At 37.9% G+C, this 27,137-nt stretch overlaps 1 protein-coding gene across 4 annotated transcripts in view; it reads left to right on the top strand.

The window, feature by feature from the left end:
- Positions 1 to 26,735, top strand: part of ABCC4 (ATP binding cassette subfamily C member 4 (PEL blood group)) — a 141,368-nt gene extending 114,633 nt beyond the window's left edge. For 3 of the 4 annotated variants that reach the window (XM_062487808.1, XM_062487807.1, XM_062487806.1), the window contains 3 exons: positions 2,913 to 3,018; positions 17,299 to 17,433; positions 22,212 to 26,735. In XM_062487808.1, coding sequence (XP_062343792.1) covers positions 2,913 to 3,018; positions 17,299 to 17,433; positions 22,212 to 22,319 — 349 coding nt within the window. In that variant the 3' untranslated portion in view covers positions 22,320 to 26,735. Of the gene's footprint in view, positions 1 to 2,912; positions 3,019 to 17,298; positions 17,707 to 22,211 lie in introns of those variants that run through there. The other variant, XM_062487805.1, reaches the window with a different exon arrangement.
- Positions 26,736 to 27,137: the final 402 nt, after the last annotated feature.

The raw sequence follows: 27,137 nt of genomic DNA, 5'->3' as shown, positions 1-27,137 counted from the left end.
GATCTAGCCAAGTGTCAGTCAGCGGACATGTCTGCATGAGATCTTGTACTGTGATAGTTGAAGGTGGAGCTATTAAGTCTGTTCCTGATTACTCTGTAGTCTCATTTTAGAACATCTGTCATGCCCACAATATGGACAGCAGTTTCTTGTTAGTGATAATCTTGTGTTCAAGAAATACCTGTTTAAGATAATAGTTTGATGGTATCTCTCTAAGAATGAGAGGTTTTTTTTCTTGTAAATGTAGGAAGTGGTAGTGCTATAAAGAAGACATAATAAATGAATGCAGAGGACAGGGATGTTCAAGGCTGAGGCATTCTCTGAAAACAGTAGGATTAACTTGAGTAACAGATAATTTTAAACCTTTTGTAAAGTTACCAAAGTTCCTGAGCCAGCTATGATTCTCATGTTCTGTTGTAGCTTTGCAGTAAACTTCACCTTGAGCTTGACTGAAATGAAAGAAAAAGGCTTTCTTTACACAATTCTAGGGAGTACTGAATATTGAATATTTTGTTTCTGTTTCACTGTTTCAACCACTGAAGAGAACACATCCTGCTGTCTCTAAGGCTCTTCCATAGTGAGTGTTTTCATGGATGTCCCTGCTTTTTTTCCCTTTTGGAGGTAAGAGTAGTCAGGTTATTGAAGCGTTGCTGAGAAGAGAGCAAACAAATATACATTCATTAACACTGGGGTGAAAGGACTGGTATTACTGTGATGTGGAACATGATGAACAGCTTCCTTTTCTTAAGCAGATGACACAGAACTAAAGAGCTTGGCCCTGTCCTGACTTCTCCTCCTCTTTCCCTGATTGCTTACAGGCCTTTGTTCAAAAGGAGTTGAGGAACACTTGCTTCCCACTTTGTTTTTGAGCTTCTTTTAGGAAGTAGGAGAAGAAGGACCAAGCCTTCTCAGACTGTGGTCCAGAACTCAGTTCTCTTAAGCTCATGACAGAACTTAAATGTTTCTGTCCCCACATGAAGGTAACAGTTCGAATGCATGGAATTCTTACTTAACTGTTTATGTCTTCCTTCTCTCTGATGATTCTTCCTGTCATCAGCAAGGATCTGTCTTCTCTTTTGTCATGTTGATTGCTTCAACTTAGCTTGTAACAGAAGCTGTGCTTATCCTTACGAGCATGAGCTCTTTCTACTGTGGAAACTTGATAGTTACTTAATTCCTCCAAGTCATCCTGTTCTTCCAAAGTTGTCTGTCCACTTTTTATTGCTTGTGCCTCCTGGCATGATGGCATCAGAACAATTCTCTTTGCGTAATTCATGAAGTGATACCAGATATTCATCATGTGCAGGTAGATTCAGTGTGGACTACTACTTCTGTCTAAAAAAATACTACTACTTAATCAGAGGAAGATATGTTTTATGAATCTTTTATGCATTTTATTTTATTTTCCCATTACTTTTTAAAATTGAAGAATTAAGGCTTTGCAGGCAACTGATTGCAGCCGTGTCTGCCTAAATATTCTCGTTTATTCAGACATCTCCTTTGTCTTTTTTTAACCTAATTTGCATTATTTTATTATTCTCCAGTCGTCATATATACAAAATAACAAATTCACGTTTTAATAGAAGTCCTGGAAATGAGGCCTATGCCTTGAAGTGCCTAACTTCTAGGCTGGAGCTTCCTTGGTTCAACTACTGACAGTATTTTTTGAGTTCTTTGTGTCATCCTTCTATCTTGGATGAGAATTTTGGTTTCCGCTCCTTTTTCTCCATTGTTGCCATTTGCCTTTTGAGGGTTTTTTGGAGACTGGTGGGCAATATTTGAGTACTCACAAGGTCTGGCTGGTGGGATCCAAGGCTACCTGTGCAGTATGGGCTGTCAGGTGCCTCTAGAGGGCATTCATCACCAGATGACTGCCTAATCCAGTTTCTCGGGTTCACCTTCCAGCCATGCCTGTTCCCTCTCACTGACTTAAGAGAGGTCTGTAGAGATCTCCACGTATGAGCCTGATTGGAGTTCTCTAAGTTACGTAGTGTCATGCTTTTCATGTGTAGTTAGTTGCTTCAATAAACTCCAGTTTGTATTGCCTGTTTTTTGCCTTAATGCTCGTTTATATGATTGAAGAACATTCTAGTGTCTTAACTAACTATCAGTATAATTTTATTTCCTTTTCAAAGTTCTCAACTTTATTTGTGATGGTTTTCACTTCAGCCCTGTACTTCAGAGTCTTTGCTCTAGCTTAGTTTTCATTTTTTTACAAATCTTACGTTTCCTTCTGCCGTTCTTCTCTTAGGTGGTTAATTCATACAGTAGACTCACTCTGAACTTTAAATCTTCTGTCTCTTTCCTTGGGTTGTGCGTTCCAGTTAATGCTTTTGATTTACAGAGCATGCCAAGTTTTGGGTTTTTTCAGTACTCATGTTCCTGAGCTGTTCCAGTATTATTGTAGTTTACCAACCTTCTCCTCTAATTCACCTTCTTCTGCATTTGAAATCAAGAACCTTAGTTCTAGGCTGTCTTGTGTTTGTTCTTCAGATGATTCACAATGAAGGATATTTACTTTCACCAACTTTTCTTCACGGCTTGCACAAACTAAATCTTGAAAGAGAATAACAATGGTTTTTTGGTGTAGAAATCAGTAGAACTATCTGAATCTAGAGAATTTTCCCTTTTCTGTAATTGAAGTCTGAGAAATTAGTCTCCTGAAATGAAGCCTATTGCTCTACTTAAAAGAAGAAACCCTTTCCTTATCAGGTATGAAAGGATAGATTTTGGCGTATGTTTCACTATACACCTCCAAGTCATCTGGTATAACAAGATGAAGAAGCGCTGCAATAACTTTATAAGCATATTTCCTTCTATCCAGTCCTGTTTAATGAAGTCATAAAACCTGCCTGCCATTCAGTTATCCATACAAACATCTTATTTTTGTCTGCATTGCTCTTGCTGTGTTTCAGAACAGATGAGTTCATTCAAAAGACGATCCGTGAGACCTTTGCTCACTGCACAGTGCTGACCATTGCACACCGCTTGAACACCATTATTGACAGTGATAGGATTATGGTAAGACAGTTAACAGCTTCACTTTGTTTTTTAATTTCCTGAAGAATAATGTTATTGACTCAAGTTCTTAATTTTGGTCCAAAAGTGGGTAGGAATATTAATCACGTGTTAGGCTTATCCAAGTTAACCTCATTATCCTAGCTACTGTAATTCACAACTCATAAAGCTACAGATGTAACAACCTGGAAAGAATTCTTGCTTTCTCTGGCCTTGTGCTTTCTATTCCTCAAAGCACAAACCCACTGCTGTGAGGTACAGCAGGAGACCTGAGCAAATAAGCTCTGCTGGTACTGGAAGTCTCTGAAATCCTGCCCATGAGGTTCTGGACAGAGTCAGCTGGGTTCAGTCAAGTGTATTAATGCAGTCTCGGTGGGCCGAGGGAGGCAGTGACAATAGTTGGTGTGAGATGTACAAGGGGGAAGTGGTGGAGGTTCTGGGGCAGAAGACATGGCTGGCCAGGGGCAAAGGTAGTGATGGGAGAAGTAGGACTAGACTGGTGAGGTGATGAACATGGCCAGCCTTCCAAAGCAAGGTTCAAACAGAGAAGATGAAGCACTATCAGCGCAGCAGCCTCTGCCATCTTTGCTCCCAGTAGATGACTGTTGTACCCCATCTGCCACCTTATCTGCCCCACAGTGCATTACACATGTGTAGAAATCAGGAAATATTTGCTGACTATTTTCATAAAGGCAGTGGTGTTCCCTGGACTCTGAGGAAATCCACCTGGTTTATGTCCTTGACATCATGTGCAGCCTGCAGTTTTACAGTCTTCTGCACTACGAACATGAGCCCTTTGCAAACATCTTCACAGCCGCTTAATGAAATAACTGGCATAGAGGGCAAACTGTGTTCACAAGTGGAACTCAAATTTAACTGGGCCTCAAGCAGAAATTAACCTTCACCTCTTCGTGGTTACCTTAGAAAATGCCTCTCAACTTTAGTCCTATGGAAGTGAAACATGATAATTCTTTCCATGTTTTTTTTTTCTTTACTGGATTCTCAAAGCATTTTAAAATCTTTGATTGAGTTACAGTGGTTGCCTGAAGTACACAAAACTAAACAATTCCATCTGCTGAGGTGAGTGGTGTTCTGAGGAGTAGAATAGGTTGTGAGCTCAGTGATTATAGTTTACTTAGGAGAGAAACCAGCAGAACTGCCATAAGTAGTCATGTAATTGCAAGCATTTAATGTATAATAAATAAATATTTTCTTCTCTGGTGAATACCTCCCCACAGGTCTAATGGATATGTTGGTGTTTTCTATGACTGAAATGAACAAAAGATTTGTGAGGAAACAACTGTGACCTAATTAATAGCTGTGTGTGTTTGTTAGCTGTCCAAAGGGATTTCTGTGGGTTTTGGTTCATTAACTACCATTAACAGGTTAGGCATAGAATTCTCTCTCCATAAAGATGTTTTCCTAGTTTTACCTTTAATGTCATGAAGTTGCAATGAAAAAGAAATGTTTTATTTACTTTATTTTGCCAAAGATTGCTGGAGCAAAGCATAAAAATCGCCCTGTCCCCCAAACTACTCAGGATAATTGCCAAGTACATAGCTGCTCTATTGCATTTTGAGTGTCTGTACATTATTCTTACCCTTATGTTGTTTCAGTTTAGTCACTATTAAGATTTCTAGTTTCCTAATTTTCTAGTAGGCTTTAATGCTTTTGGCCTCTTTAGAGTATTAAGAAAGGATTTGCTAGAAGATGTGTCTTTGAATCTCTACTCATTAGTAACTTCTAAATATTTTTCATCTTCTTGCATTGCTCCGTTTTGATCTTACAGATTTCTGTAAACTAGGGGAGAGAGGAGAGTGAGAAGCCTGATAAAAACAAGGAGGAAACTGACATGTAACTTCATAACAATACTGGTTTTTTGACATACTTACTCAGTTATTGATCCTGTTTAGGGGCAAATGAGAATTACCATCTCATATTTGGAATGATCAGAGTTTTGGTGGGTGTGCTTCTGTTGCACTTTAATTACTTGATTTACTGGGGTATGTAACCCCTAGAGGAAATAAAGCAGAATTTTTTAAGAAAAGTATGTTAAAAATGCCAAGAACAAGAATATTCCTCTAGAAGACAATTAATAAGGGCTGTTAATAAAATCAGCATCCATGGAAAATTAATTATTTACTTCAATATCACAAAAATTGAGAAGACTTAGCTAAAGAAAGTTTTTAGTGCATTCTATAATTTGATTAGTCAATTATATGTTTTAGTAATTAAAAAATTTAACTTGATGCAGATTCTTTTTCAAGAGTCAGAACTGCACAAAGAAAGTGCATTGTTATTCATTTGCCCGGTATTATTAAAAATCCTGGTTTTGTTTTTCCTTCAGTTGAGAACTCTAGTTGCAGTAATGCACCATTATTTATAACCTATCCCAAATCTCTGTTGTTTGCTGTTGTGACAAGATTTTTAGAAAATGGAGGAAGAAGAACAAAGATAGAACCTGGCAGTCAAAATATTAACAATTGTCTTTTGACAAATGAGAAAGTTCTTTTTCAAAAAATTTTTGAGCAAACTTGTTCAGCTCTCTTAAATCAATCACAGATGTTCAAGCCCATTCCTGAACAAGTGAACATCACCTAGGGCTTTCCTCCCTTCCCATTGAGTCAGATTGAAAGGAACGTCCTGCTCAGAGCAGGGTCAGCTCTAATTTCGCATCAGGTTGCTCAGGATTTTCTCCATTTGAGTCTTGAAAACTGTGAGAAATGGAGATTCCACAGTCTCTGGGCTACCTGCTCCAATGTTTAATTATCTGTAATAATTAAAAGATTGTAATCTTTTTTCTTCGTATATATGCAGTGAAAGCCTTTCTTCCTTTTATGGCAATTGTTTCTTGTTTTCCCACTGTGTATCTCACTAAAGAGCCTTCTGTCTTCTCAGTAACTTCTCTCTAGATATGGGAAGGTTGCTGTTAAGTCCCCTGAAGCCATCAGTTCTCCAGGGTGAGCACTCCCTTTTCCATCCGCCTCTCTTCATAGGCGTTCCAGTTCACTGACCACCCTGGTAACCCCATTTCAAGCTTGCTTGAATTTACTTTGCTTTTTCTTGTACTGGGGGGGTCAAAACTGGTCATCATGTCTTGAGTGTGTTGGCTGCAGTCTCCGGCTTGGCGTTATCCGTGAGTTTTGGATTCAATTCCATTTAATTACATTTTAAAGCAGAATTTTCCAGAAAGAAACTGTTCGCCTTTAGGGTTAATCCAAACATTAAAAAAACAAAAAAAAAAACAAAAAAAAAAAAAAAAACCCAGAAAATAATTTTGAGAAAGTCATGAGAAAATGTCAAGTTGAATGAGTATGGAAATAGGAACTGAACGTGAACTGTTGCATGTCTGCTCACACCCGTCGTAATAACCGGTTCTATTTTAGAAGAGAAGAAAAGCCTACTCAAGGAGGGAAAAAAGGAAGAACAGAATATATTTTATACAACTGTAGACAAATCTGGCCTCAGGAGTTGTTTTAATTCTCGTTTGTTCCATTCCCAAAACCATACCTCTGCTTTCATAATCCAGGTCACGCCTTAAGAGTATTTCCATTATATCTGTCTTAGTGATAAACACATTTTATCAGAACTTCAAACGCTTAAAATCATTGAGGGAAAAGCTGTATTGTGTAACGTGATACTCTCTAACCCAGTCGCCTCAATGAGTAATACTGCATTGCACTTGCATAGGACCTTTCATCTGGAAATTGTAACGCTCTTTATAAACATTAATTAATTAAACTTCAAACACCTGGGTGAGATAGGGAAGTATCCATACAATCTTTGGAACCAGAGTTGGAAAGACTTGTTAAGTCAGCCCATCAAATAATACTACCATAAAATTATAATCCAGCGGTTTTCAAGCTCCTTTTTTTTATTTCCCTCTGTGCTGCTCCAGCATCTAATAGGACACTTTCTCATTCCTTTTCCTTCATTACTTTGAGAAGCCAACTTGTAACTCTTCCCATTAGGTGCCAGAAGTACCCATTTTAGCTCTTTGGCACAGGCAGGCATTCTGCTGCCTGCCAGAAGGGGAGGGTAGGACGAAAACTGCAGTTACCTCTTTTGTCATGGCAAATCCTGGCAGAAGTTCAGCTCAGGCTTGCTTCACTGATCCCTCATTCCCTGTAGCTTCTCCACCACCTCAACAGCTGCTTCCCTGTCCCATCCTCACCATAAAGGGCAAAGGCCTTTTATGTAAACTACATCTGCAGCTTGTGGCAGCCAATGGGCACCACTCCCAAGATTTCCAGGGGGATCTTATAAAATCCCTGTCACCCATTCCTCCCTCTCCTCTCTGCTTCCTTCTCCAGGTTGAAAAATACTTTTTAGAAACTGTTTTTTCAGAGGGAAAAACAGAAGTGTACAGAAATTGAGGCTCACCCAGGGACACAGTGGTTCAGTAGCAAATAAAGTATATGCATCTGGCAAGAACCTGATGGAGTTGTTTGCTGTATATACTATGCCGTGGCCCCTCCAGAGGAAAGCCACAGAGTCAAAACTTGTGCATTTTTCAATGGCAAGGATGTTTCTCTAGAGAGTTTTCATATCAGTGCAATACTTCTTTGAAATGGAAACTCTTTATGCAAGCAGAACTTGATCTAGTAATTAAAAACTGTCATTCAAATAGGAAGTTTTTGATGAGAGAATCATGGGAAGAGATTTGATTTATTTATGGGAAAACCTGTTGTGGTTACGTTCTGAAATGACTAATATTCAGGGTAACAATACAATGCACTTCACAGCCAGACCTGAGTTGGTTTTTTTTGGTCAATAGAAAATGACTTCCCACGTCTTTCTGATAAGCTTCCCTACTTCCCACGTCTTTCCGGTACGCCACCCTCATTCGGTTATTCTCATTTTTCTGATGTTGTGTTTGCCATGGTGGAACATCTGGGCCTCATAAATCAGGAACTACATTTCCTGCGCTGTAGATGTCTAATTTCAGCAGAGCAATCAGTCCACCAAGGGTAAGTATAAACATCTTGGAATGAAAAGAGAGAGAGAGATCTGGGCAGCATGGTGTGTGGTGTAAAGGGCATCACCTACAGCTAGGTGGAAAATGCTATGCAGCAGACTAGGTCTGAGTGCTTGTCTCTCTCTGGAGTTTTGATATCTGACCCAGTATTGCACACTAATATCCTTTATCTATCCAGATGGAGATGGGACAGTGGTGATAGACATCTAAGCGAACATGATGGTGATGGCCATACTGCCCTTCCTTACCGTGGGTATGACAGCATTCTTCCAGGACTGCAGAAATCTGTGCTCTGCCTGAAGAGGTCTGGATGCAATGCTTGCCATTCCCAGAAAAATATAATGTCCTTTGTGTACCCAGGGCAGTGAGGTTAAGCCCTCCCTTTTGAAGAACTGCACTGCCAGAAGTGCAAGAGTCGTCAGAGGATAATATAAGGGAGTCTGAATCTGCTGCCCAGTGAGAGGCAGAGCTCTTGTAGCAGTGGGGAAGCTCCATCTGTCCTGCTGGTAACTTCATGTGAGCTTTAACTGCAGTGGCCCAGCTTCAGATGGAGATGTGGAGAACACAGCAAAGTAGTGGTGGTACACTTCAGTTAGTAATACTGAGTTGAAGTCAGAAGAGCTATGGCCTGTTGACTGTTGTATAGCTGGCTTTCTTTTCCGCTTATTTAAATATCACTGCTGGAAAACGAATGTGTTCTACAGCCAGTCTCAACATTCTGTTTAGCGGGTGTTATGTAAAGACACAGAATATACTATCCTGGTTGTAGAACAGTTCTTTGTGAAATCTGTGTCGCACTATTGGTGGTGACTCTCTGGTCTTCAGTGTGTCCATCTGAAAGTGTTTCCTTGGTGGAGAGCTGACTGCTGTCCGACACTGGCACTCAAGTGCTTGGATGTCTAAGAGAGGTCAATTGATGAGACCATAAATATTCCTGGAGCCTGGGATGACAGACTATGAAATTTTTTGAAAATAAGAATTAATTCTGACTTCTTTCAAAATAAAATTCTAAAGCAAAACAACTGAGTATAATTTTTTTTTTTTTTTTTTTTTGTTCTGTAATAGAAAGGTAGAAGGGGATTTGGCCTTTTATTAGCCCAGTATCTGGAGTATTACTGGATATTATGCTTGTGCTATTGAAGTCTGTTCTGTTAAAGAATGTAAAAGGAGCTTAATGGATTATAGTAACTAGAATGGATGGTAAATTTTTGCAACTAAGCATCTAATTCTTCATAAAAACCTGAAAGTACCTTGTGGGTCTGAATCCAGTAATCTGCAGTAAAATTGCTGCATTCATACTGGTGCACCTGCTGTCATTATTTAAAAGGAACAAACACTAATAAAAACCCTTTTTTTGACTCTGCCTCTGTCTTGAAAATATGGAGGTAGAAATATTAGAACTAAATTCATTCTTGTTTTTATTCAACCTAAGAAAGATCCCCGCTGAGTTCTGGGACCAAAGTCTGTTGAGTAAGGAAATGTGAAGACAAGAATATGAAGGATTCTCATAGTAGGGGACCTGCATGGAGAACAGAGGGCCTGGAAACCGCTAGGTTTCTCCTTTCTTTTGTTAACTCAAGACTTCCAGAGTTTCTGCAAGAGCTGAGCATTTAGTAAATAATTTTTCAGAAGTGGTCAGTTTTGTTTTGATTCTGAGCAAAAGGCAGTTTCCACTCTTCCCAGGTCTTCTGAAACTGGGTTGATGTCTACCAGAGTAGAAAACAAGATCCTTCCATTTTCTTTCTTGGAATTTATTGAATTCCACAAATACCAGTAGTGAAGACGTTGTTTTCAAAGATGAGTAATATATGCATCTTGACCATTAAAAGATTCTGTATTGCTGTTTAGGCTTGGTTTTGCATGAGATATTGAGCTATTTGCCCTGGTCATGTATCAGAGTGAGTCTTGTCAGCTGAAACGAAGTGTCTGGGGCAGTTGTCAGTGTCACACCTGGCCTATCTGCTTCAAAAGTCAAGTCAAAATCCTGAAGAGCTTCAAAAAACACTAGAGTTCTTGATTCTCTTTGCCAGTTTTAAGTCACACTTCTCTAAAACATTGGCATATTTAGTTCTTAAGAGCTGCTCCAATTTCAAGAGGGCTGCCCAACAAGATTCTTCTTTTGCCTAAATAAAATAATTGATTATTGAGGCAGTACTTCAGATGGAAGCATTCAAACGAAGAATTTGAATTTCTGCAGGAAGTGAAACCAGTGTTTGATGAACCTTGATCTCTCATTCTGTCAGGCATTTGTGTGTGCATGTGTTTCTATCAATGTAAGAACAGCGTAGTCATACCGTATTTCTTTAAAGAAAGTGGTATGGAATCTAGACTGTACTAGAAATACTAACACATCTTTAGAGAATAATTTTGCTTGCTCAGAAATACTGTGTTAAAAGCAAATTAGCACAGGTCATGCTGGTGGCTGATGCCCTGAGCAGAGAGTTTCTGATAAGGTGAAACTCTGTGCATGGCAGCTGAGCCACAAGTTCATTGTCATCAGAAACTGATAAAACCAGGAGACATGCTCAGTCATCTGCAGCAATATTCCTTAGCCTCTTGAAAAATATAATATCCTTGTAGCTTATCTACCTTTCTAAGACCCTCAAAAGCCTTATTAAAGAGTGGGATTTCTTAAAATGAAGTATATCTCATACCACTTCAGGGCCACATTTGAGCCATTCTGCAATCCCAGTTGAGAAATGTGGCTTTGCAGTGATGGAAGCAGTCATTACTGATTGACCAAGGGAAAGTTTTGTCAGCACATATGTGTTTTTGTAAGCTGATGGTAAGCACTGGCATGAGGCCTCTTCATACCCTCTGAAGCAAGGGTTGAACTTACACTGGTATATCAGATGTTTAGAGGTGAGGAAACTGCAATACAAGAGACATTTGTGCTGTGTGGTTAACAGACTTCTTCAATGAGACACAGAAGGAGTTCATATCAAGTGATTATCAGTAGAATAAGTCTCATTGCTACATATATCATTGGTATTTTTTCCCCACAACATTCCATCCAGCTTACAGTGGCATGCCATCAGCTGGAGGAAAAGAAGGTAGATTTTTTTAAACTCTGCAAGAAGCCAAAAGAAAACCTGTGTGAATCAATTTACCGGGCAGTGCTGCATGCTCAATTTCCCCTGTGTTACAGCTGAAGAATAATTTCAGTTTAAAGAAATCCACTATTTCTGACTACAGAACAAGGTGTCTAAAGTTGCCTTTTCTGTGAAGCAGGGGATTAGGGGGTACATGCCAAATCCCAATGACCAGTGGCAAGCCTGGCACTGGTACAGCAAAGTTAAACTCTGCTGAGGTGAGGTATTTGGAAAATCTGAAAATAATAATTCAGACTATAAGAAGGTAAATTTCCAGGTCTGCTCTGCTCTGTTCATATATATGATACATGAAATATACATTATTTAAGACTAAATTTGTCTGGAGTTACTGCTAGAATAATTTTTATAGGAATCCTGAAGGAGCATGGGGAATGCTTTGAATAAAACTGAAGGCTTAAAAAAAATCAAAACAGAAAAACCAAAAAATAATCAACCAAAGCTCCACCACCAAAAATAAAAGAGGAAACTTTCAAAAGAAAAGAAAAAAAAAAAAAACCTTTAAAATGGTTTATGAGTTATATTTGCAGCCTTCTCCATGTGCTTCGATATTCACAAACATGTTTAGATAGGTTGATATTTATAAATGACTCTTCAGAGAAGTATGTGCATGTTTCTGATCTGTTTTGACAAACCATGATGAGACAGAAAAGACAGAACATGCTTGCATCTGAACTTAATGCCAACTGGAGTACAGGCTGTTGACTCTTTCACACAAAGCTATGTATTGTCTTGGGTGAATATATTTCTTATAATATGATGTAACCAGAAGCATCTCCTGAATATTCTCCTCTTCCCAGGACTTCATTGAAGATAATCTTGATGTATGCTCTCTGAGGAAAACATTGTTCAAAGTTGTACTCCTAGCAGAGTTTTGAACTTTAATAGTGATTTTTTTTGTTTGGTGATGTCTTCTCCAAGTCTAAATTAAATCAGATGTATTCCCAAGGAGATAATTTCCTTGAATTATTTTCCTTTTGAATAGGAAATAAAAACATTTATGATCAACTCTTAAATGTCCCATTTCCCCTCTGGCTTAATGATGAATATGAACGTGAATAAGAATACTAGTCATTCCTCAATAATAATTGAAATATATCCCCTTGCCCCCCTCCTCTGTTGCTGAACACTTCCAACCTTGGATTGTTTTTTTTTTTTCTCAGAATGTTTTATAACTATTGTTCTCTTGGTTTGTCTGCTTTTGTTGCTGAAAGTTAGAAAACACAGGATTTAGAACTTTGTTTTTTGTGTCTATGGATAGCTGTAAGTTCATGGTGTTTGTTACAGTGTTTTAAAAGGCCCTTATTCTTCCTCTTTCTGTGGCTAATGATACTTCTTTTACATATATTAATCCACAAAGAAGATTGCAAAATTCACTTATAAAATGAGTGTTGGCCTCTCCGAAGTGTTGGGCAACAGAACAATATGGATTATTTGAGGAATCATCAATGAGGAAAGGTGTTCTCCTGGCTCTACTGCCTAGGTTTCTACTGGAAATTCAACTATCTTGACATATTATCCTTGTTGTTTGTTGCTTTGTTTTTCTCTTTTCATGGTGAAATGGATTTCCTGACTAATTTTTCACCATTTTATGTTTTACTTTTTATCTTCCTTCCTTTGCCTTTTTGTCTTTGCTAACAAATTATGAAGCTGTGGGATTGAAATAATGCAAAGCTTGGGGGTTTAGGGAGGGACTTAGGCAAAGTGGGGATAGATACCCCTGGTAAGTTTCAGCTGAGGCAAAATGTAGTGCTCAAATCATACCCAAATTTAGTTCAGCAGCCTTTTTGTGGCATAGGCAAATACTCCTGTGCTGGTTAGATTTAACATAAATGCATGTACATGGCTAATAATCTTCTCATGTTTGATATTGTAGGTCAAGATCAAATACTTTTTTTTCTGTTCCTCTGTCCTTCCCTGTCATATTTTAATTATCCCCTTTCTGTGTTATTCTGTGGCTCAAATATCAAACAAAGTGCTGTTTAAAACTGTTGTCTTCTACCAGTATGGTTCTCAACCTTCTGGAAAGATGACAACTCAGAGGAGCAGTCACTGCCCCAGACTATTTAAACTATTCAATATTTCTTTTCTAACAGAAACATTTAAGTGGAATAGAATTAGATGGCATGCAAGGATTTTACTCAAGAATAATACATCATTTGAGCTGTGTTTGAACTTAACATGTCTCTGTATTGCTGCTTGACTAATGCTAATTTGGATAGCTATAAGTAAAGATGTTTTTACCATACTCGAGGAGGTGAGAAAATTCCATTGAACAACAATTTTCCTGCATGTTTTCTTTTGTATGATTGCCAGCAGCCAATTTTATAAATTTTGTACTGTTGGAATTACACTTTCATATGAGAAAATCCTGTTGAAGTCATAAAGGTGGTATTACAAAGGCAAGAACAGTGCAGGCAAGGTAAAAGAAGCTGCCAGTGCAAGACAGTGGAGAATCTGGCCCTGGTTTACATATGACCACTTTGGATTTATAGAACTCTTTTGTGTTTGCTTTTATTTCACTCTGGGCTGTCGAAGTGTTTCACAGGCAGTTAGCTCCCACAGAATGATCAAGTCTTTATTCCGTGTATTTTACAAAGTGTCACAGCGAGGAGCTGACAAGTTTAGTGATTTGCAGAAAATCCCTCTCTCTCAATATCTGCGCTGAAGTCTGTGATGAAATTCAAGTCTGATTCAGAGTCAAGTGCTCCTGTGTGTGTCCTCCACAATCTCCCTGCCGATCTGATTTCAGCAGCTGCAAGCTTCTCTGGCTCTTCTGTATCAAGTTCCACTGGTACAACTGCCTTGGAATGCATCTGGGTTTGATTCCCTTGTATTGTGCAGTGATAAGCGCTGCAAGGTGATCGGAAAATATGTGGCTGGTAAACACCAGATTCCACCTTTCCTGAATGATTAGCTGGCTTTTTGAAGTCCTAATGATTTTAATTTGGCTTGGAGTCAGTGAGTAAGAGTATGCAAAGCCTTAGCCAAAGTACCTATTTATTTATGTAAATCTTATCAGCACACATTTCTTCAAAGAAGAGTACCTATCTCTTTGTCTAAGCGCTTTTTTATAAATATATAAATATATAAATGTATAACTACCAAGTAAACCATCTTAGATTTTCTCCATTGTCTCATAGATGACAGCAGTTAGTAGAAAGTGGTTTTCCTTGTTGAATAGCGTTTATAGTGTTCCTGACTTGTAGGAATTATATTGTCTGTTCAGTTTCATTCTTTATTTTTCATTTCAGATTTTTTTCTAAAGGAACATGGCTTGTTTTTCCCATGGCTATTCTATCTTTATAACACAAGTTTGAGTTTTACTCCTGAAGAAAGGCTGTGAATGGGTTAATGATTTGTTTAACATGTGGATGGAGTTTCTCCAGACAGAAATTGCTCACTCTATTCATTCATCTTGACTACTTAAAACTTGCCAAGGAAGATTTTTTTTTCCCCTTTCCCCAGGTTCTCTGGAGAGGAAAGATTGTCTGTACTTGTGGTGGTTTCTGATATTTGCAAAATTAATATTAAAATTGCAATCCTGCAGTAATATTATTTTTTTAAACCCTCTACTTGTCTATTGCTAGTACATTTAGAGATACATTTAATGAAGATTGTTTTTGTTTCCCTTCTTAAGGAGTGCTTGCATAATCTAGTGCTATGCTGAAAAAAGCTTTACTTGAAGGCAACAGAGATGTTCTATGCTGTGGCACCCTGATTTAAATGTTGAATTGTATATGATAATTTATTGCATTTTTAAGGAGGCTGTCCTTAACTGTACATACAGTGGCTTAAAAAAAATTGTGATAAAATTATATTCATAATTAATCATTAAATATTTAGAGTAAATGGGATAGGACTAAGTACACTGAAAAGTCAGTATGTGTGCAGACATACTTCTGCGGGTGAAATACTGCATCTGTTAAAATGTAACTGTATCTGTATGTTGTCCTGTGCTATATTACTAATATTTAAGATTTTTCTATGAGTACTTTCTTCAACTGCAATTCCAAATGATACTGGAAATCACTTGCAAAGGAAATTCATAACATAGGCTGGATTCTCTAAGTTAAGAGCTTTTGAAAATAGCAGATATCTTCCTGTAGGTTTCTGTGCATACAATTCATAAAATGAGATGTAATTATGCTGCTGTTTGTTGTCTGAGTTATTTTCCATTCAAATGCCATGTACTTAATTGAACCAGAAGGAAAGGAGTGAGTCCCTTTTCCCTGGTGCTGGGTCTCTGGTGTCAAACAAGTCAACTTGGGAGTGTGGTATTTTCACACCAGTGCAGGCAGAGGGATCAGCTCAGCTGTGCCCCTTCCCTGTGGGTTTTGTCATTTACAGGGTTCCTCTTGGACATATGCCAGGCCTTTGGCCATCAGAATGTTTGGTTTTGTGGAGTTGCACAGGCAAAGGACACGTTTGAAAATTTCCTCACAGGACTCTGAATTTTTCTCCAGGCTTTTTGAAGGTTCTTCTTTCAAACAGAAGTTTGCACGCTATTTTTCTTACTTTGGAAGTTGTCCTCACAATACCTTTTATTAATTTATTTCCTGAAATCAACAGCTCCATTTTTTTAGATCTTTCTCTTTTTTTCTCACAAGTATGTACCACCACAATTATGGCTTGAATTATGAGTCCTTGAAGTCCTTTTGTTGTGGCAATATCTTTGTCAATAGCACGGCTCTGTATTCAGTTTTTTATTTATATAAGAACAAAAATTTTCTGAATTGTTTTCTCACATAAATCCTCTTCCTTTTTTTTAAAATCCATTACTCCTACTCATGGCGTAAAGTACTGAGTTGTAGACTAAACCCCAAACCTCTTTCTTGAGTCAATACCATTAATTTATAAGCAGGTTAAGTGTTTGAGTGCATTGCATTTGTCAATATTGGCTTTTCCCTGTTATTGTGTTTCTCATTCTCTTAGGTTAGTTAGGTGTATCTGAACCTCTGGTCTAGACTTACCTGCGCATTTTTGTGTCATTCTCAGGTTTGTCACTTCTCTGACACCTCCTTTTTCTGATGACTAACATAAGTAGCTACCACCTATGCCAGAAAAATATGGTTCCCACCAGTTCCTACCTGATCAGCTTTCTACAAAGAAAGCTGCGCTGTTTAATTCAAATCTCTTGTTTACTGTCCAGGTTTTTGAAAACCTTTGTTCTTTGTAGCATGGTTGTTTAGTTACACCAGATATCTTTCTGGAAATCCATATAAACCATTTCTCCTCTACTTATCTTCTGGTGCATTAAAAATTGTATCAGATTTGTGATTACTAAAACTGTGGAGAACAAATTCTCCCTGTGATCTGCGTGTCTTCTTTAGTTTTAATGACTGTTTCAATTAATTTGGTGTCTTATATCAAATATATATGTTACTCTAAAATTTCTTTGAATTAATCCTCTAAAGGCTTTTAAAAATGTAAGTTCAGTGTTGGCACCATGCAGTCCTTAAATGTAGTCACTAGTCTGAGAACAGTTTATCACCTTATTTTTAATTTTTCCTGTGTTTTTGACTGTGTATATTTTCTGTGGATTATTGACTTAAAACTTATATAATTTCTCTGTTGTTCTTTCTTCCTCCCTCCCTTCCTCTGTTTTTGGGTACCTGTGTCCATGGTGGCATCTGATCTTTTCATTATGTGGAAAGAACAGGGTCAGGTTTAAATATCTTTCTAATTCATAGTTGGTAAAAACTGATGCAAGAAATTGTTTATCTTTTCAGCAACACCCTCATTTTCTTTAATTATATCTTCACCTCTAATTCAAAAGACCTACTTATTCTCCCTTAACCGTCTTGGTGGTTATTGCGTGGTTTTTACCCACAGCTGTTTACTTCAGAGCCCATTTCAGACCTCTTTGTTTCCTTCTTACACAATGAATCTTATAATCTGCTTTGTTGGCTGCACAAACATTGTATTTCCATATTCTGCATAACTTCATGTTGGATTCCTATAGGTGGAATGGCTGTAGGGCACTCTAAAATTGTACAGCAGGTCTGTAAACTGAGAAAGCATTATACTAGTTTGAAGAGGATAGAATTCATTTTCAGGGTACAAAATTCATCTTAGCGCTAAAAATGCATACATTTCCCCCTTGCCTGTAGTCGCCTACATTTGGTTTCTAGTCTCTAACATTTAGTTTTTAATTTTCTTATGTTAATACATTGGTTTCTGCTGATTTAACAGGTTTTAGATGCGGGAAGACTGAAAGAATATGGTGAGCCTTACATTTTGCTGCAAGAGCAGGACAGCTTGTTTTACAAAATGGTCCAACAAGTGGGCAAGACTGAAGCGGCTTCTCTGATTGAAACAGCAAAACGGGTAATTTTAGAAGAAGAGATAATTAAGTTTGTCTCTGCAGTTTGTTTATCTCAAGTTAGCATATTCAGTGTTGCAGTAAGCCTTCCACTAAAGGATCTGACAGTTTTGCAAGGCAAAGCCATAATTTTCAGTGGGATATACAGAGACTTCCAAATGATACATGCATTTATATACCCCAAGTTGAAAGACTGGATTTCTTGCATCCTTTTGTGTGTACACAAAACAGTAAGTGTAAATAATATAGGACTGGGCATTGATCTTAACTTGCTGTAAAAAGCACGTTAGGGCTGCAGAATCAAGCATTTATCTGTTACGTCTATATTTTTTAAAGGGTCCATCAGATTTTAGTTGGGGCTCAGTGCCTGTGAACATGCTGTGGTCCCTGAGGGTTTGATCACATTCCTTCTGTTGTGCATTCCCTTACTTTGTTCTTGTACCCTGGCTCTCTGTTCTGCACCAAAGAAGAGCAGGGCTCAGCTAAGAAACAGCTGTTAAATGTTTTGTCACTTCCTTGTTTCCTGCAAGGCTCTGTGCCTGATTTACTGTGAACTATTCACATCCTACTTGGTGTACAGAATTATTTATGTAATTGTGGGCATTCCTCTGGCAATCAAAGTGTTTAAGAGACATCAATGGATTCACTTTCATAATATGCCTGTGAGGTGAGGCTATATAATCTCCACTTCTAAGATGGAAAGCTGAAACAGAGATAAGAAGATTTTTTAAAATGACCTGTGATTGAGGATCTCTTTGACTAGCTTTGGCTTGCTTTCGTTTTTCGTGATAATTTACCACACAGGACGTCCAGAGCAAGATTTTAATTCTCTCAGTGCCAACAAAGTTTCAGCATTCCTTCAGCTGAGACTGACAGTGCTCAGTTTGGCAGCAGCTTGCTTGGAACTCATGTAACTGTGCTTTCAGAATGCGAGTATGGCATTGGTATTAAGCAGGTAACAACCTAAGAGAGCCTTTTACAGGCAAGAGGCAAAGCTCTTTAGCCTTCGTGCTTTCCTTTCCTCAAATTGCTGGATGTGAGGAGCAGAGCTAGAGGAACACAAGGTCTAAACTGTTAGCCAGGGGAAACAAAAGACCAATAGACAGGGAACAACACAAAGACAAGAAACAAAATGGCAGGTGCTTGACTATTTTCCAGTAAAAAAAATAGATGCATTTCCAGCAAGTTGGCAAAAAACGAAAAGTTATGCTGTCATGGAGGCTATGTGCTCATGTCTGGATGCTATTTTACTGAACCTTTTGAAGATTAGGGTAAAGATTGCTGTTCATATTCTCAGATTTTATTTTTTGAAGAGTTTTTCAAGTAAAGCACTGTTGCAAAGAGCATACACTATATTTGTGTGAAAAAAAATTGCAGAACTGAGGAAACAGTTTTGTCTTGAACTAAGCTCTGTTACGAGTTCTGCTGTCTTCTTCCACTGCTGCAGTGTAGCTTAATTTATTTTCTTATTAGAAGGGAATGGGTTAGTCATGTTTTCTGTGGTATGTGCATGACAATCTGGAGGTTATATAAATGATATTTAAAAGGGTAGCTTCAAATTCATGTGACCATTGTTTGTCAGTAAAGTGAAGGCCAGCTTCCTAAGGCTTGCTCCTTGGAAAGCCAAGAGGTGAGGCTGTCCGGCTGTCATCTATAGAAATTCAGCTATGTCATGCTGTCATTCCTTCCTTCCCCAGAGCCCTGCACAATTGCATTCAATGATCATTCAAAATGTATAAAAATAATTGCCTGATGTTACTTGCCCATATAGTCATCTGAAGTTACCACATCAATGTTATATGATTTTGTACAGGAAGGGAAGAGATCCAGGAACCAGTCTCTGCTGAAATGTGGTTTGATGAAGAAGTTTGCTAACTCCCAGGCTAGAAGGCAGATACAAGCTTTAGCATCTGCCAAGAATGCAAAGCATGGTGCTTATCCACACTCGGACCAAAAATATGGGAATCAAGAGACTGTATCTCCAGTCAGCAGCTACCCAGAAGCAGAGTTATAGTCCTTTCTGTTTGGAGGACTTGGACAATTCAGGGGTTTTGTTATTGCTGTCCCTTGTGCTTCATGCATACTTTCAGAGAAGTCGCTTAGTCAGAAGAGCTGATTCCAATGGCTTTTCTTTTTATACTACTAAGTCTGTTGGATGTAGTGCTGTGGATTTCCCACATTGCTACTGTGGTTACTAAGAATTGATTTTATGAAGAACAGCTTTTTTTCTGTTTTTGGAAAACAGCATGCTGCACATAAAAAGAAATGGTAATATGACATACATACATACATACTTTTCAAAAAGCATTGCAGTGGATTACTAAGTAAAATGGTTTGGAATGTGGCTATGCTTTGGCAATGATTATTTGATTAATTGCATTTTGGACCTGAATCTTGATTTATTTCAGTTTGGACCTGTACAACACAAACTTGTACCAAGATCTTCTTTCAGTAAGCTGAAACTTTAGATGCATTTTCTGGGAAAGTATTGAGTCTGCATATATCCTTTAAGTGCAAATTAAGAGGTACTAAATTGGGAAGACTAACTTGAACATATTTAAGAAACATAATTTAAAAAAATCTCATAGTCCTCTTAGCGAAGCATTGCAGGACTGAGCTGTTGCTGGAACCTTAGCTCAAGCTTCCAGATTGATCCAGTTGCTATTGTATGCCTCACTTAGTCACTCAGTATCTCCATTTTTTGTGCAAATGTCAAAGAAAGCCACATAGGCAGAACTCAAATTGGAGACTGCTGAGTATCTATTAAACGGTCTGTGAGCCTGATGGCAACTGAGTTATGCTTGACATTGTGAGACTTTTTACCTTTGCTCAGTTTACAAGAAGCTGCTAGGAGAAAATCCTATGGGAAAGAGAGAAATAGTTGTCAAACAGTGTAAAAAGAAAAAAAAATAAAAATGCTCAATTACTCAGATAAACAGAAGTTGGTGCGTTCTCCCTGCTCTTGGCAGTGTTGAGAGGAGGCTTTTCTGCAGGCTTTGGTGGCATCAGGATAGGGATGGGTTTCTGTCAGTCAGGTTTGAGGGCAAAATAAGGGATGTTTTATTTTACTTTAAAGCTATGACAGATGTGTAAATATTAAAATACTAGGTGTTACCTAAGTGATTACTTTTAAAAAGGTTGCAGCTCTGTTGGCAGTGGAAGAAACTTGTATAAAGACTTGGGCATTTAACATCTTGAGGGATTGGGCTCAGGGGAAGAATTGCAATGAGACAGTTGAAAAGCAGCTGCCATTTCATTACATCTCTACTAATGTGCCAAGGTTTTCTATTAGCTTTCCATTAAAAAAAAAAAAAAGCATTCAAAAGCTGCATTAAAATCATGCCAAAGTTTTATGTTTTAAACCAGGAATGGGGTGGGAATACTGAGGCTGCCGTCTGCAGCCTGTGTTGCAGTCAGCAGCCTCATTAACGTCCCTCTGTTGCATCCGATTGTGACTGGTTACTGAGGAATGCCTCTTAACAGGACTCCCAATTCTTCTGTTGATTCAAATCAGATTTAATATTCTTTGAAATTTGTAAAAATGCATATACCCTGCATTAGTGAGGGCACAAAGAATGACAGTGATACTTACAGGAACATTTTTGTAGAATGACTATTTCTTTTTTATCTCATGTGTCTTATACATGTATTCATATATATGAAAAGGACATTATTATCAAACAAACTGAACTTTGTTGACAACACTCTTAAATATAAATTGCAGAAATGTTTCATAAGCTGTACTCAAAGCAGTCTGACTATGAGACCTAACTCGTGACATGTGTCAGCTTCAGAAAGATAGTGTATTTTCTGTTTTTAAAGACTCAAACAAAACTTTTCATATTCTTCTTTGAAAAAAAATTGCATTTGAAGTCCTTTTTCACCCAACACATTTTTAGATAAGAGCACACAAGTCTTGACATTATTTCATTTTGTTATGCGCATCTGTCAAGGAACAGAGATATGATACAGCTGCTAAAAACTGATGATTGTGGAACAGTGAAACTTGACAGCATTTCATTTCCTTTATGTTCTGATTATACATTTATCAGGAAACCTGTATCTCTTCTAGTTGAGCTAGAAATTGGTAAAATTCAGGAACTCAAAGGCTTGGCAAAGAACTGTCCTATTATTTGGTATCATCTTACGTTTTAGAGAAGTTGCTTGGTTGAGTCATTGTTAAAGCTTTTGCTTCCTCTTTCATTATTGTGGTTCACTATCCAGAGATCACATTTCTATAGGCCCTATAACTGCTCTGCAGCACAAATTAAAGGCTGGGATATTTCATACATATACTTCGAAGTTTCAATGGTTGTCAATCACAGTTTGTAAAATATAGGGATTACAACCTGATTTTAACATCCAAATCCATTGTGTTCATTTTATGTGTGAAAATGAGAAACCCTTGTGCAGACGCAAGATTTCACAGCTTCTTTGTCATCCTGTTTTTAATTTATCTCCATGTTTTGAGCTAGTAAAATTATTTTACTTATCAGTTTAATGTAAAGCGATAAAACATATCTATTCATCTCAATTTACAAAATTTTAGGGGATCGACAGGTTGTGTGGGATTTTTCTCACTTTTTGTTTTAATATAAATTCATACAATAATTTTGCTAATTTATCAGTGACATGCATTCACTGAATGCCACTAACCTGAAGTTCCCGTTGAGATTCCTTAAGGATGTGTATTTATCTCTACTATATTTATCTCCAAAAGTATTGTTTGAAGCTAAATGGACTTCGGTGCATAATTACTCATAGAATCTAATATTTTTCCTAGGTATACTTCAGTAAGAATTACCCAGAAGTTGTTCAGAATGGTCAGCTTGCCACAGACTCCTCCCTGGATCCTTCCTCAGGATTATGCATAACTGAAACAGCACTGTGATTCCTCATTGCCTTAACTGTGTGGAATGTAAACCTGAGATCATCTAAACTCAGCAACAACGTTTGCAAATGTCAGCAGGAGAGGAAAGGGCAATTCATTGCACTGGACATCCTTCCTATTTAATACTGAGAAGAAAATTTTTACTGTCCCTATTTCTTTCATTTCAGTGCAATATGTTTTTCTTTCCAACTAATTATGTTTGTGTTCCTAAGGACATTAGGCAGATTCAGTTTTTATTTGAAAGTTATGTGGTAGAGATCTCTTTTATTTAAACAGGTGCAGGACACCTAACAGGTATAGTGTGCATATTTGGAGCTTAGTAAAATAATTGGAATGTGTCCTCTTTTTTTTTTCTTTTAGAAATATTTTTGAGAGCAAGCAAAACCAAATTTTTTTCAGTGTCACTTTAGCATGATAGCTCTGTCTGAACAGCAGATTTGGTAGTGTGCAACTTACTTGTCTAGAGGAACTGTCTTTCTACCTGTCACAAGTAACTATGCAGGCTGGTAGAAAAAAACTTGAAGAAGCCAAAAACACTTTTTCTTTTTGATAGAAAAGTACTATATACTTTTTTTCTTTTCCTGATAAACTGTTCAAATAGTGCTGTTCAAGATGAATGTAAATACTAGTTTTATTTTGCTAAAATCCAAATGCTGAAAAATCAGTCTCAGTCTTCTGTACTTCAGAAGAAAATTACCACATTTGCACTGAAGAAATATTTAAATAATTTTAACATACATTCCTCTTTTCACCTGGGTTATCAAAGAAAAAAATGTATTAAAATAACTTGAGGAAATGTTTGAATGACATGTCATTATACCTAAATACTGTGTAGTACAAAGTTATCTTCAACACAGCACATTGAAATGTATACATTATTTGCATTTATTGTGCCTTAATATTTGTGCCTTCAAGCCAAAGCTGTAACTGCAGGGTACACAACAAATTCATTAGATATATGTTAAAAATATGTAACTTTAGTATGTTTAAAGTTTTGCATCAGGGATTCTGTTGAACTTCAGCTGTTTGAAGTTACCATCCTGCCAGAATAAGTAGGAAATACAACCTGTAGTTTCAAATGGCTGTTGCTGATAGAGAGGAATGCAGTGAGAGAGGGGTTCAGTATTCATAAGTTATGTCCTGATTCAGCAAAGCACTTTAACACAAAGGCACTATTCCCATGTTTAAAAAAATAAATCAAGCAAGTGCTGTGTTGCTCCTGATTTTTTCAAATTTAGTGAACTATTCTTTGAGGTCCAGTAGAAAATACATCTATTCATCTTGCTGTTTAAAGGGCATAGGAGAGAGACTAAATGGCTACAGATTTCTTCAGGACATGGAAAATACCATGCTTTAAAAAAAATACTGAAGATGCTTGCTATTACCTTTATAATGCCAAACAAGTGTTATTTACGCAATGTTCATCCAGTGGTCTAAAAGTAAGGCAAACACAAATGTTTCTCATTTCAAGCAGTTCTACCAGAGTATGATTTAGTCAGATGCAAAGTTATTTCTTACTGAGAAGTAAATTGAGGCCAAAGGCTGTACCTCAGCATAACCACTCATCTTGGACATTTTCCTGCTCAGAGCCAGCCCAGTGGTGAGAGGCAGAATCCATGTTCCCCTGTTGCAGCATTCTCCCTGCACTGGGGCTCGCCGTCCTGCTGTGAGATCCCAGGAGAGAGGGGATTGTGTCTGCAGTGCCACCAGCCAGCTTACTGAGGGACAGGGGCTTTTGGAGCTTGTGGAACAAACATCAGACATCTGTGCTTGCTAGTAACATCCTCTTACATGGTTAGAAATCATTAGGGGGAGTTACAAAATGAGGGCCTTTTGCCCCATACCTTTTTTTGTCAAGTCCTAAATAACACTCCTCCTGCAGTGTGTAGCACCTAACACTGTAACAAGTTCCACTGAGATCAGTGGAACTGAACTTCACACAGTGATGTGCAGCAGGAGGCTTGTGCCGCACGATAAAATATCAGCCAGCCAGGGACAGCTACCAGCCACCAAGCCACGTGGTATAGATATGCTCATGTAGGCAGTGCTTATGGCAGATCCTTCTGAGAACACACCAGCCACATCCACTTTTTGTGTTGCTTGGCCCTTCTTTGAGATGCTGCAGTCCACTTACACAGTGTCCTAGCACACAGTTATCATCCCATGTGTTCTGTGGCTGTTTTCCATTAAAGTTGTCTGAAATAATAGGGCTGTTCTGCAGCTGAGTGAGAGTAGTGGTTGCATTGCACAGTTATGTGAAGATATGAAGTTTAAATGTGTAAAGTCATGTTTGATAATGCTGGGGGACTGTGCAGCGTAAAGAAAGTTCAACCTTCTGGCCTTGTCCACAGCTGCCTTTTTGGCAAGGATCCATGGATCCACGTCAAAACTCTCCTCAAGCTTTGCTATGGAAAGACCTCATTGGAGTGGTGCAAAACACAGCTAGGGTGAGCTGACCAGTAAGGCAGTGTGCTGCCAACTCATGTTGGAGTTGGGAGTTTGAGCTCCTTTGTTTATCTTCTTTTTTTGAGCAGTGTGAATATATTCAGAGTCTGTGTTCTACAATATGCAATTATTATTATTTCTTAACAGTTCTTATAGAAGAGGAAGTGTGGTGTATAATACAGAGACTTTTAAATACTCTAAGAGAATAGTAAGTTCTCCTGGCCATATGTACCTCGAGTTTATATTTTCTTTATCAGACCCAAGGAGATCTGCATGCGTAACCCAAGGGTATAATTGCAGTTTTAGTTCATTTCAGCTCTGAAATGAATCTGTGGTAAGTTATATTTCAGAGCAGAACTCCAAAACACTGGCTGCTGCAGACTCACTGGTATGAGACCCTGACAGATCTAGCTATCAGTTTGTAAGCTAGAATTAATTTGATCCTGTAGCTTTTTGAATGTGCTCAAAAAATGTTAGGTATCTCTGAAAATGCTGATTCTTTTTCTTCACGTGTTTTTGCAGGACACTACTTGCTGTAGGTATCAAATATCAATATAAGACAAAACAAATTTTTCACAAATTCACACTTGAAACCCATAAATTGCTGAGCAAGTCATTCATATCTGTCATTGGCATTATTTCATCTTTTTGGTTTTTACCAACAAAAATATTTTATTTCAGGAAACTGGTTTTGCTGGTATTGTTGATAGCTGTTTTGTTCAGATGTTGATTAAGGCCAACTGACTCATTTCATTTTAGTTGGGTCCAAAAGGTACAGTGTACCTGAATGGCAGAACTCAAATCAGGGGAAGAAAAAGGCCTTCATGTGATGAAAGTCCTGGTCTGTTAAATGAATACATTATCTTTCCACCAAGGTGTTTTACGTTTCCTTATAAAGAAAAATTCAAATCGTTTTAAAGTTCCATTTTGAAAATTGTTGTGCTTTATTTGGAAATAGCAAAGCAGGTTACTCTAATTTGCATACCCTTACTGGGCATCTTGGAAAAAGAACTCAGTCTCCTGAGTTATTCAAGCCTTTAAAAAAATCTCTTCACCATGAGGTGCCTTAAAGTATTCAAGAGTCTTATTTCTAATACAGTTTCTAAATACAGTTTTATACAGTAATACTGAAAATCATCAGTTACAGAAGTGTTGTTTCTTAGGTGTAAAAATCTAGGAACAGCCTCTACTCCTGATCTTGAGAATTGTTTTTCACACATTTGTTTTGGTATGTCTTTGCTCCACCCCCTCTCAAAAGACTACTGTGAGGCAGCAGAACATGTTGGCAATTCCAAAGCCACAGTTTGCGAGGCTAGGCTACTTAATGTTTTACTTCTTTCTTTGTTTTAAGGAGAAAAATCTCTTTAGTGAACTTCACCATTTGCCAGATGGGCATAATCTTCTGTGATACCATTTGTACTGCCTTTTGGAAGACGGAAGACTTCCTGACCAGCCTCAGTAATGCTGGTTGCTTAAGTAATGTTGATGGGTTCTTTTAGCCTTTCTGATACATATGTGAAATAAGATTGCAAAACGAATCAGAGGAAATGCTGCTTTTTTTGTTGCTGTTGTTGTTAAACTGACCCTTTGAAATATCTTGCTTCAAAATTTGCCTTTTTTTTTTTTTTTTTTTTTTTTTGAAGGGGGAGAAAAGGGTTGAAATCACTTCTTTCCTGTGATGGTGATGAGCATGACAGTTTTGCAGAAGATGAAGCTTTCTGTGTATGTTTTACATTGTGTAAGAGCACACTGCTTTTTCATCATTTTAACCCTGGTTTTGTTTTGGTTTGGTTCTTGCATTTGTTGTAATAATTTGATTTTGGTATTGCTATGGAACAATTTCTTTTGTGGATGTTCATGTGACAACTGCTGTCATACAATAAAAGGCATTTCTCAGAAGCCTGTCTTAAGTCTGTTCTCATTGCAAATGTGTGGGTGAAGGCAGAAGTTAGGAACTGAGGTAAGTCAGGACATGCCTGACATCTCCAAATACCTCTCGGTGGCATCAGTAGCTCCAAGAGCTGAAAATCCTCTTAGAGGTACAAAACACAATAGTGCATGCCATCTTGGTTTTACCAGTTTTCTCCAGTCTGTCTCTCAGAACACATTTTTGCTTTAAGTGCTAAAAAGTATTGCAAATAGATTTTTAAAGATTGTGATGGAAGAACGACTAAAGTTGAACCAGTGCAGACAGGGTGTGGTCTCTGCCTGAAGCAACTGGCAAGCTCACTGGGCTGGACAGTGGAGATGTGGAAGGTGAGTGGACAGAAGTGAGGTGGCTTAGCAGCATAACTCCAAAATCTGGTGTTACCTCTCAGTCCTGTGCTTCCGTCTGATGAGTTTGTTGCTTAATTTAGCAAGACATTCAAAAAT

The sequence above is a fragment of the Cinclus cinclus genome, chromosome 2, assembly GCF_963662255.1.
Source record: "Cinclus cinclus chromosome 2, bCinCin1.1, whole genome shotgun sequence".
Classification (NCBI taxonomy): domain Eukaryota; kingdom Metazoa; phylum Chordata; class Aves; order Passeriformes; family Cinclidae; genus Cinclus; species Cinclus cinclus.
The sequence above is the reverse complement of the archived record's forward strand: the minus strand, read 5'-3'. Positions and strand labels throughout refer to the sequence as shown.